Below are 12,728 nucleotides of genomic sequence, written 5' to 3' on the forward strand. Positions count from 1 at the left end.
GCTGGCGTCTGGGAAACTATTTCTTAGCTTTGCCACACCACTGGAAAGTTCAGGAAATATAACCACACATTTATTAAGAATGGATGAAGTATGGGTTATCCCATCCTGTATCAGAAGGATCAACAAGATGGCCTTCCTTCCAACTCCTATCAAATCATGTGAAATGTACACCACAAAGAATAGCAGAAGAGATTAAATAATTTCATTCTACTATACTCCAAAAGTTGAGATGCATCTGAATTAAGTAGGAAGAAGTATAGATATGTGTTCTGCTATGGTGTTACACATATACAGATTTTTAAACTATCAGCAACACAAAGCAGTACAGCAACTTGATTTATTATATGCAGATTCTTCTGCATTGTTGCTAAACAGTACACTGGTCCAAAATTACTAAAATATTTAAAAAACTATACATTATGTAAACAAAACATAAATAAGACAGCATAGTTCTTTGTACATATAGTTTAGTACAGATTGTTAGGAATTCATGAATATGTACAATTCTATTCCATAGACTGCATTTTTACAATGCATAAGTATTTTTTTTTATAGAAACAAATCAAAAATAAACCTGACAAATAAAAAGGAGATATATACTGTCATAAACACACTGGCAAACAGTCCATACTGTAAGATGGAACATGTGCAAAAGGCTAGATTTCTCCAAACTAAAGTTTTTAATGAACTCATTAGTCATTTCTGACCTTTTTACTAAAGAACTCTCTGAAAACTTCTCTCTGACAAACTAAATAAATTTTTCTTCCTCGTAATCCCCATAGGTAAGCAAGAAATAACTGTAATCTTAAGTAATTGAGTAAATCAACTGTTCCAAATAATGTAAGAAATTATTCAACAGTTACAACTTCCAAAGTCAGAAGAATGCCCCAAAATTTCAAAGTGGCTCATTTGCAGTAAATTCAGGATGCAGCTTTGTCAGGTTTATCAAGGGAAGATGACTGAGAAGCAGGGAAGACAGTGGTAGGATTTCTACTTGTGGACACAACAACAGGAGGCAGTGATGAAGACAGGCAAGAAACTTTTGATGCTGGAGTATTTATAGCATTCAAAATGGCTCCCTCTGGACTGACCAACAGTTTTTTGATAGAAGTGTCTAACTGAAGCACTGAAGTGTTGCTTGGTAAATGGGAGTTCAGAGGATGAACAGCAGAAACCACAGAAGATGTAGCTACAACACTAACAGGAGGTTTTATCACTGAAGAGACAGACAGTGTCGCTGGAGACAGTGGAGCACACGAGCTAGCTGGAGTACTAAGTATCTGGGGTGTCGCATGTACAATGGGTAAAGCATCTGCAGACCCAACAGAGTTCACAATTTTTGTAGAGCTTTTCACAGGATGTTTTGGTATTTGCCAACTTAATGAATTACCTGGTGCTAGCATGATTTTTGAGGTTATTGGATTAATAATTGGTACATCTTGAGCCTCTTGACCATGGTTAATAGTTAAAGAAGGAGTCTGTTTTGTATTACAAGAGAGAAGAAGAACATGGCTGCCAGCTCTAAGGCCTTGTGGAGGAACAACAAAACGAGTACCATTAATCATTATCTGAGTTCCAGGTGCCAAAGGCATACAGGTGTTAATGACTATTTTCTGTTGAATGCAAGGTTCATTCAACTGACCTCCTGCCTTGCTTGTTACAGCTGGTGAAGCTGAGGACATCTGAAGGGTAGAAGCACAAGTGTAAGCATGACTTTGTTTCTCTGTACTGGGAGGCACCTGCTGGCATTGTAGGGAAGAAAAACTGGGAAAACCGATGACTTTACCTGTGTTTGGAGATGGAGGGGGCAACACACTCTGAGGTTTGTGAATGCCTGCATTATTTGGCATGGCAGCTGAAACTCCTGATGACTGATAATGAAGCACTGTGGGCAACTGGCTTTTTGGTACTGGAGGAGGTGCTGGAACGGCTGCCAATTGAGGAACTGTATGTAACACTTTGTGGGGGGTGGCTACAGATCCAGGCAAGCTAATCACCGGAAACTGCAAAGCAGATGCTAAGTTTTGAGGAGATACTGTTGGTTGTGTTGTTGAAATCAGCACAGATGAAGCAAGATGTCCTGTTTTCACAGTTGATATACCCACAGTATTTCCAATATTTGATGTACACAGTTGATTACCCAGAATTGGTCTTATTTTTGAGGGATCATTTCCACCAATCAAGACAGTGGGTCGTGTCACAGAAGAAGTCTCACCTGATGGTACTGAAATAGATTCTACACATGCATTTGCTGTTACTGTAAAGGCATTTTCAGCTTTTGTTGCAATACATACAGATTCATTAACTGACACAGCACTTTGACTGACAAAACTTGGAACAGGAACCAAAGTACTACTGCTTGTCAAAGATAGCGCCAAGTCCATGCTCTTTTTGTCTTCTCCCTTAGAAACAGCAGAGTGCAGTATATTAACTGGTGGAGCCTGTTGTGCATTGCCTTTAGTATTTACAATGGTTTGACCTATATTTAGTCCAATTTTCACATCTTTTACTTGAGCAATAGTCGGTGATGAATTTATTCTTATTGGTGTTCCGACTGTAGAAGGGATGAGAACCAACTGTGGTTGCTCTGTGGCACTAACAAAAGTTTTGCTTAGGGAAGAAGGAAGGTTATGTTTCAATGACTCTGCAACTAGATTGGCAGTTGATGGGCCATTGGCAATTTGTGTGTTAATGAAAACCAACTTCTGGGCATTAACACCAGTGGATGACAGAGAGGGTATAATACTGACTCCTGAAGCCCCACAGGGTGATAAAATAGGTGGATTTGTGACTAATGTAAGTTTCTGGATTGGAGTACCATTGATTAAATCTCCATTTGTTGCTGAATTAGACTCACATTGTATAACAGGATTTGGTTTAGTTTTAGTATCACCTTGTTGCCGCACAGAAGAATTGGGAGTTACAACAGAGTTATTTTGTCCAATGCTAGTCCCACTAACAGGGCTGTTCGGAGTTGCTGACACCAAATTGCTAGCTAATGAAATGGAGGATAAAGAAGGAGAGGACACATAGCAGGAGTTCTCTATTACTTGACCCAAACTGCCCCCAACAGCAGGCTGCTGTAATGTGAATTTGATATTTTTCTCCATTGCCTGAGTAAAATCAGCTGGGAAAGCTGGAATGTTAACAGAAGAAGCTGTTGAGGAGGCAAATCCAGAAAGAGATGATTGTCTAACATGTGGGAGACCAGACGCGGCTGTTGGTACAGATGAAAGAGTAGAGCATGATAATGCTGTGGTTTTTGGCACAAGAAAGGCCTGAAGTTGGGGCGCGTAAGTGAAAACTGAACTAGAAGACAAACTACTAGGTGAAATCTGGTCTGGGTTAGTTCGCACTTTAACAATTCCTGTGTTTCCACCTCGCGTTGTGACCAGAATAGATTGTGATTCTCTTATACACACAGTCTTCAGCTCTTGCCTAGTTTCAAAGGAGTCAGCTGTCTGCTGTGATGCAAGACTACAACAGGCAGAAGCAGTGTTTGTAGACCCACTTAATGCCATTGCTGGTATCAAAGACTGGCTAGCTGTGGAAAGAGCAGGTGAAGTCAAAGACACAGGGAATGTGGCAGTTGAAACTGTAGTCTTGATTTTGTCAGTTTCAGTTTGGCTCACTTTAATTGTTGATAATAATAAGTTACTTGCCGAAGTTACAACAGGCAATGGTTGTGTAGTGTTCATGGGACCAGTCACTTGTGACAAGTGGGTAATATTCTTGTTAAAATTTGTACTAGGTGCCTGAGTAGTAGCATTTGCAGGGCCTGCTACCAGGACAGGTGTTAAAGAAACACTGACATTTGATATTTCTGGTAAAGTTATACAGTGCAGCTCAGATGATTTTTGTTGTAGTGACTGAATATCCTTGGACACCATTTTTCCTTCTTTCTGCTGAATAACAAAATTCTTAGGCAAAATAAGAACTTGTTGCATGACTTTTTCTCCAGTTTTAGGGTCAATCACAGGTTGTGTTTGAATTTTCAGAGAGCTGTTGTGAAGGTCTATTGGTACACAATGGCCATTTGGCATTTTGTATACCATTTGTAAAGGACTCTTTGAACTGGTCTGGCAGGGCAATGCTGGTTTTATCAGTGATGATTCCAAAGGTGATAAAACTGGCTTTTCAGAAGTAGATACATTTATGCCTGCAGGAGGTGACAGTTGATTTGTTAAGGTCACTTTGTTCCCAGTATTCTTGGCAAGCAAGGCCTGGATGGGTTTGGTCCCTTTCAGAAAATTTGATACTGATGTTGCAGGATCTGTCAAGGAAAATGATTCTACCGTTGACCCTTCAAATTGCTTCAGCTCAGTCAAACAATGATCCGGTTGCAGGCTACTTTCTGAACTCTGGACCCCAGTCTCATTAGTGCTCAGCTTAGCTTTCTTCCTTGGTGAAAGCTCATTAGTGCTTTGATCCAGACAACTACTTTGCTTGGACTGTCGTTTAACACATTTGGGCAGCGTCTTCTGTATTTCTTTAGAAGTTGATTCTTTTTTCGGAATTCTGTTTTTTCCTGCAGGTAAATTCATCTCTAATAGCTTCATTTCATCTGCAAGGATATTAAAACAGAAACTATGTTTTACATGTTTGCAACTGATACCTCTATACAACAATTTTTAGCTGAAGGCAAAATGCTAGTTTGCAGGTGTAAGAATATGTGGAAGGAGAATGTCTGCTCCTTTAAGGGCATCTGGTCAAGGACCTTTTTCAATGCAAAAAAAGGGGTAAAAATGAAAGGGACTCATAAACAAGAACATACAGAGACACAAACCTGACCATCATGGGAGATGGTGAGGAAAACCAAACCTAGTCATTCACACTAATAGATGAAGGCATGTGAGAGTGTAGGAATGTTTATTCCATCAAGCTTATCTCATCAAGGACCTGGTTAATTGGGACACTGAGGGAAAAACAGGAAAGCCAGATAAAAAATACAGAGACACAGATCTAATGAAACAAACACAGACAATGACAAGAAACAGCCTCAGCAATGACAACTGATGGGCTATCAAGAAACTGCAGGTGTCCCTTCCAGGAAGATTAATCTGGACTTTTCAACTCATAGGATTGTAAACCAGGGGAGAAGATGGACACTGGGAGGGGTGAGGGAATCAGTAGAGCTATACAAACCCATGAAGGGATGTGCAGAGGAAGGGGGAGCTGCAAGGACAGGGCAGGAGGTCATAGCCTGTGTGCCTGGTGCCAACTGCTGGGGTATACATGTCGTTGTCTTTCACAAATCCAGCGTCTGTGGGGGCAGCATGTGTGTATTCACTGGCAAACTTCAAGCTGGACTAGCTGGTGAGCAGGGGAGCCTGAGGTCTGGGCTGGAGATATCAGGCAGACTTGTGAGTGTGGGGTGCCTGGGGGACAAGTTTGTGAGTGCCACATGTTTCATACTGAGCATTGAGCTGGACCAGCCAGCGAGCAGCAGACGCATGAAGTGGATAAGAAGGCCCAGGATGCAGGCAGGGGTGCCAGGTTGGACAGAGGGGCTGCACGTTGAGGTTTTGGCAAGGTTTGGGCAGTGTGAGGCTGCAGGGGGGCCTCTGTAAGGAGAGGCCCTTGCAAGACCCAGCTGGCTCCAAAACAGATCCACTGCAGGACATGGCTGAGCCTGTCAGCTAAGCTGGTGATGCTTCACGGAACATGCTGTGCAGAGGAGTGTGACAGAGAGGAGTGAGGAAAAAATGTAGGAGAAACAACCCTGTAGACACCAAGGTCAGTGAAGGAGGGGAAAGATGTACTCCAGTCACTGGAATGGATTCCCCTGCAGCACGTGAAGACCATGGTGAAACAGGTTGACACCCTCCCATGGAGGACCATGCTCCAGCAGGGATCTACACTGCAGGCTGTTGAGGACCCCATTCCACAGCAGATGAATATGCCCTGAAGGAAGCTGCAGCCCATGGAGCGTCCACACTGGGGCAGGCTCCTGACACGAACTGTGGCTTATGGGGGACCTACACTGGAGCAGTTTTACCCTGAAGGACTTTAGCCTGTGGAGAGGACCCACGCTGAAGCCATTTGTGAAGGATTGTATCCCATGGGAGTGACCCCACACTGGAGGAGGGCAAAAGTGTGAGGAAGGAGCAGCACAGACTAAGTGTTATGAACTGATCTCAACCACCAATCCCCATCCCCCCTGTGCCACTTGACAAGCAAGTAAGTAGAAGAACTGGGAACAAAGCTGTGCCCGGGAAAAGGGCGGAGATGGGGTGGGGGGTAAGGTATTTCAGTTTTTGGCTTTGTTTCTTACCATCCTACTCTATTTTTCATTTGCAATAAATCAAATTCATTTTCCCCAACTGAGTCTGTTTTGCCTGCAACAACTGGTCAGCAATCTTCCTGTCTGTATCTTGACCCATCTTATTTTCTCTCCCTGCTTTGTTAAGTAAGGGTAGTGACAGAGCTGCTGGGTGGCTGTCTCGCAGCCAGCCAAGGTCAACCCACCATAAACATAAATTGTGAGCAGGCTTACCATGTTATCACAGAACTAGGAGAGTGCAAAAATGGCAAAAATTTGCCTTAACCAGAATTTTCATCTTGGTCATGTCTGCTCACTTCTAGTCTGCACCCGTCAGATATATATCACAGTGGTAGTTCATGTAAAAAGTAGGACACAAGCTCACATGGAAAAGAAGGACACAAGCTCACATGGAAAAATTAAGCTCCTGAATCAAGCTCAAGCTACCAAATTCCAGTAAGTGCTTACCATTGTCTGGGTGATCTTTTTTGGGAACTTCCACATGTTCGGCAGACTCTGAGGATTTATCGCATACTACCGCAAAAGAATCTTTGCCAGAATCAACTTCACTTTCATCATTACTCCACAATTCTCTGGTAAATTTATCATGGTCTGGATGTCTTTTAAAGTCATCATAGTCCTTCTTCAATCTAGACCTTGAAAATAACAAGACTAACTTTACCAAAGAACCGCGCTGTTTTTAACGCTTTTATTTGTATTTGCTGCCACACAAAAAGCTGCTGTGCCCTTCAAAAAATTTCAGTGTAGCTCTGCCTGCAAAGTCTCTAAAACCCAGAAAATATAAAGTGACAGTAATGTCCCTTCCCTCACCAAAACTGAATTCTATGTCATTAAGTCCTCTAACAATAGGCAAAAAGACTGAGGCAAGTATGAACATTACTATTTTACTGCTTCAATCTTCTGTTTCTTCCTTCATCTGGCATTGTGGCAAATACACTTGTACTAACTGTAACAACTCTACTCTTTCCTCTGAAGGCCACCCCAACTACAGTATTAAGTAAATCTTGTTTTTCTTAAATGGACCATGCTTTTGGCCCAGCTATGGGACCATAAGGTAACTTTCGCCTTTAAGAAAACCTTTATATCTCTGGGCCATTAGAACAGCTAACACTGCCATTTCCATAGACTCACGCTCCACGAAAGAATATGCCAAAGATGGAAACACATAGCTGCTTTACTCATTTGAACACTGTTCAGAAACACAACCACTTACCTTGCTACTCCTAACCTACTATATACTTCCATTGTCCCTTATTCGAAACCATTGTTTAGATGAGATCTAAGGGGTATTTTAGTGTACAAATACAGTGATCTACAGGATTCAGCTGGTGGTTACAAACACAATATCCAGTAGGATTCTTCAGCAAACAAATAAATAGAAACCCCATATACTGGAAACTGAAATCCTTTCTAATAGTATTACTATCTGCCACATTTCCAAAACAAGTCTGAATTGCTACACACAGGAAGAAATGAACAGCTAATGAAAATGAACAGAAACTTGAATAGAAATAGAAAAAAGCAGTAATTGTACTTTGGTCCATTATTTAAAGCAAAATGTTCAACATCATCCTAAATTTCTAAATAAGAATTTTAATTCGTGCATGATATCCATAAAATGAGCTACTAGGGAGCCAATTCTGTTTACTGTCTTCGGTGCTATGGTGCATTTAAAAAAAAAAACAAAAAAAACATAATACATTTTACACTTTTCAGAATTAGTTCTGCACCATATAACTGTGTTTCTTCCTTCACACTCAACATTTAAGCAGATGCCTAACTTTACCTATCATTTGACACAGAGTTCAAGCTTCTAATTATTACTTGCTTTTTAAATGTCTATGTGGCAAAACTAAGGTATGATTCTAGATATAGCTGTATGGCTAACAGACAACAACAGCACCAAGCTTCACGACACAACGACGATACCAAGTCAACATCCAAGCTCTCCAGGATTTATGATCTGGGTAGTATCTTCACTGCTATCAACACCTGCCCTTCCTAGATTTAAATCAGTCAGCACTTCACTGATATTTCTCTGACACACCTCATTCCACTTGCATTTCAAATTTACAGGGTTACAAAGACCTCAAAACAATGTTTTAAGAATTGCTTTGTGGAGAATCCATTAACAACCAAATTAGGTAGCTTTAGACAGTAAGTAGCATATCAAAGTATTCTAAGATGCCCTAGTCTAGTTTTCTAGACACAGGTTTTCAGCAACTCTTACCCAAATAAACAGCAATACAAATCCTAGCTGCATTGTGATACAATTATTGATAGGCATGCTTAAGGATTCTAGAGCATTTAGAGGAAAAAAAAGTATTAGGGGGTTAAACTCAACTTTATTTACATACATTAAGTCTGGAACATAAAGTAATTCTTCCAACTAAAGCACTGCCAGTGCCCCGCTCCTCTCCTCAAAAGTATTTTAATTTAATTTGAGAAGCCAACTTATTGATCAGTTTTTAAAAGGTGAATTTTGTTCTGTTTTCCATCCCATGCGCTATTGTTAAAGAAAGAGCAGCTAATTACCTGTTTCTCTGAAATGCTTTCATTAACTTTGGTTCCCATGGTAACAGTTCATTAAGCAGTCGTATCAACGTACCATGCAATTCCTTTACTGCTTGCTTCCGGTGGTACCATCTTCCCTGCAAACATAAATACCATTTATTTATCATTGCATATCTTGTTATATTGTATTAGTACTACAATAATCCTGGTACAGTAATACAGCATACAAGGAAAATAACTGGAAGAAAACATTAATAAGTTTCACAGTTATATCTACCAATATAAGACATTAATATTTCCACTTTTTTATACTACAGAAAGAGAATGTCCTAGTTAAAGAAGCAACACTGCAAGGATGTTCACTTTTTACAGGTCAAACTTAAAACTGAAGCAAAATCCTACGAACACATCATGTGTTTAAAATCACTTAAATAAGTAACATAGGTAGCAATCCATTCATGTCAGGGAAACCAACCACGTATGTACACTTTTAATAGAGATAAAATTTCTACAGAAAATCTTACCATAATCTCTTTTAACATAAGTGATGTAATTTGTATTATTTACGAAAACAATTTACTACTATTTTCAGGGATAAAAACTACAGGTTTTGCACTGTATTTTTTTTATTTTATTCAAAGTTCTAGGTAAAGTGCCTTTTAAAATTTTGCAAATTGGTCAATTTATGAAGGAACAGGCTACACAGCAGAGATCAGTTTTCCAACATAAAAGCTTTAAGCTTTTAACTCAAATGTATAAATAAAAATAGTTTTCTTTTCCAAACTGATATATGTAATCTTATGGTCTTCCATGTAGAATTCATGTTTTAACTAACCTGGAAAAGCTGAATGAGGATAAAAGACATTGGGAAATTACAAGTAGCATGTATATACATATATACAACACAACCATGGTGGTCATAATGCTGCAAAACACATCTCTTAACATTCTTAGATACCCATTATGTCTTCCCGAAACTTAATTCTCTAGTTTATTACATAAAAGACTGCACAACGCATATATATGTAACAGCTACAAAAAGAGAAGTGGTATAGTCTAGTACTTCTGCCTCTCTACTAATTCTGTGTGGTTTATGCAGATGAGGATTTTATCTCTTGGCTTGTCAGAGAGCATGTAAGACAGTAAAGACATTATGGTTCTGCAACAAAAAGGAGCAAGACTTGGGAACTTACTTATTTCATATACATATGTCACTTTTGATAGTGCTCATATCCTTCACAACTTCCTGTGGTCCAGGACACCAAGAAATGTAGTGCAGGAAAAGCTGGATAAAGCTGGACACAGTTGCTTTTCAGCAATCTAAAATAATGATTTTTCTATGGACTTTGGAACAATTCCTTTCTACACATTTCAGCAGATCTCTCCCATGTACAGCCAGATCAGTTAGGCTGAATGCTTGTTTGAAGACCAGGTATCTATTATTTATGAACAATACTTTACACGTTACTTAACAAAACAAATAGCTACTCCTTCATTCTTCAATTAAAATTACAAAGGCAAAGATTTTAATGCCACATTACCACATAATGGTTAGTGTAGAGCACATAGACGAGCCAGTAAACTGTATTCTAATTTCCTTCATTTGTAGCCTGTCATATTTGCACATGTAATGCACTGCAGCATAAAACCTGCCACTGAACACTGCAACAGAAAACAGCCTTTGTGTATACTGTAGTGTACCAAGGCACTTCCTATCACCTAATATTAGCAGTCAACAGAATTAATTGGTAACATTTGAAAGACTATCATGTGCACAGATTTACTTTCTTGTAAGATATACAAAATATTTCACAGAGTTTTAAAAGGATGAATTTATATACTACCCAGTATTAGTGGAGTGTATCAAAACAAAAATCAAAATGGTAAAAAATAAACAATGCCACTGCTATCAGGATATAGAAATGCTGTACATGTATTTGATATAGTAAAGAATGGGACGTGTAAGAACATAGTATTAAAAAGATGCGAAAAATTACTATAGAGTAAAAACAAGAAATTACTAACTTCTGGGACTCGCTTATCTTTAAATAAGGCTAAGATAGTCTAAGTAGAACTAAGTAGATAGTCTAAGATAGGCTAAGTAGAAAAAAAAGAGTATTTACAAGCCAGATAAGTATCAGCTGACCACTGAGTAAACTTTGAAGTAATAACTGTATCATGCATTGAATAGCCAGACATGAGTAGAAGACTTCAAGACTTTACTGTCTTCATTGACACTTCAGAGAACAAATACAAGTTACTCTTCTGCTTGCTTACAAAAATGAATAAAAAACTAACCAATCCTCTGCCCCCCAAATTCTAGAGCTAGTTTTTAGCAAAAATAGTGTCCTCTGGATATAATCTCGGGAAAACTCCACATTTGATTCCAAATAATTTTAATGCAAATATTATAGCAACATAATTTTTTAAAAAAAGTAAAGTAATTATTTCTCTGTATCCCAGTTACTCATTTTTCTTACTGGGGTTTAGGAGTTGAGAATAAACCGGTTAGTGGAAACATACACAAATTTAAGCCATGAGAAGAATTTTCTTTCCTCAGAAATAGTCAGGACACAAAACAAGTATGGGCCAAAAAAGACTGGAAAAAGAAATCCTTATTTTTTAAATTATTGTGGTTCAGTTGGTTTTCTGTGCAAAAACATAAGATTTCTGCAAAGCCGAGATGTTATACAAATGATCTGCTATTATTCCTTAAATAGTAAAAAGGCATATAAAAAAATATGTCTATCACTTAAGACACACCACTACACAATCCACCGTTACCTTTCCTATGCAAGTTCATTTTCTAACACAGTCCTGTGTTTTTTCCAGACAAAAAAAAAGCAAAGCAACTCAATAACAGATAAAGCTAGGACTTAACTCCCTACTTCAGCATAATACAGCTGCCTACTAATTTCTACAGATAATAAACTTGCCTTTACAAATGTCTGTGTTGCAAACTCTTTTCAGTAATATAAAAAAATATAATGCAGGAGAACAGCTACAAACTGAAGCTTAGGAGGTTCAGGCTGGACCTTAGAAGGTATATTTTCATCAGAAACATACGGCATTAGAGCAGGTTGCGCAGAGAAGCTGTTGAATCTACATTCTTTCTTTCTTGTTTTCAGAACTCATCTAGTCAGGTCATGGATGACTTTATGCGGCACTGGCAATAGTCCTGCTTCAAGGTGGAGAGACCTTCAAATGTCCCTTTCAATCAATGACTGCAGGGTTCCTTACGATGAAAGATAAAAACCTCTGAGTATGACCTGACATGTTATGGGATTAGCAAATAAATGGAACGCAACATCTAATGGCACAGAAGGAACTGACCACAGCAGAGCAGCCATGACTGTTCCACTCAAAGTAATCAAAATACAGCTGTTCAGGAAATTCCACCAGCGGTGGTTTAGTAGAACGGCAGGGTTAGTACAAAGGAATAGCTATCACAGCCCAGTAGTTCAGAACTCTTGTCAACAAAGGGTCTGTAGAAATGGAGATCTGGATGCACTGCCTTCTGGTGTTTATGAAATCCAGCAGGATTATATTAGTAGACATGAACTAAAATTAAAATTATCCAACTACATCAGTCCAAGACAGTACTTTAGAGGCAAAACTAGTCTTTCTCTATCACTGAAGAGCTTGCTCTTAACAGATGTGTGAAGAAACTGTTCCCTCTGCATTTACTTGAGCTAATTCTAAGTTTGATAAAAGCCTTCATTCCAAAACTGATTATTTAAATAGAAACATCCAGTACCTAACTTGGGTGTGTACTGAGTTATGTTCTTATGTGGTCTGAAATTCACATTCCCAGTACCACTGCTTCTATACCTTGCATCCAAGTTCTAGTTACCATCTTGTTCAAGGTAGTGACAAACAAAACAATATTTTCATCTGAAAACATAATGTAAGGTATTAACAGAACAAAAGA

The 12,728-nt window shown here is 39.0% G+C and overlaps 1 protein-coding gene across 1 annotated transcript in view; it reads right to left on the reverse strand.

The window, feature by feature from the left end:
- Positions 1–339: 339 nt before the first annotated feature.
- Positions 340–12,728, reverse strand: part of KIAA2026 (KIAA2026 ortholog) — a 47,770-nt gene continuing 35,381 nt past the window's right edge. Inside the window, exons 6-8 of the mRNA XM_009890663.1 lie at positions 8,819–8,934; positions 6,731–6,918; positions 340–4,564 (exon numbers count right to left, since the gene is read on the reverse strand). Of these exons, the coding sequence (XP_009888965.1) occupies positions 921–4,564; positions 6,731–6,918; positions 8,819–8,934 (3,948 nt within the window). The 3' untranslated portion in view covers positions 340–920. The remainder of the gene's footprint in view (positions 4,565–6,730; positions 6,919–8,818; positions 8,935–12,728) is intronic.

Source organism: Charadrius vociferus, unplaced genomic scaffold, assembly GCF_000708025.1.
Source record: "Charadrius vociferus isolate BGI_N301 unplaced genomic scaffold, ASM70802v2 scaffold188, whole genome shotgun sequence".
In the NCBI taxonomy this organism is placed as follows: Eukaryota; Metazoa; Chordata; class Aves; order Charadriiformes; family Charadriidae; genus Charadrius; species Charadrius vociferus.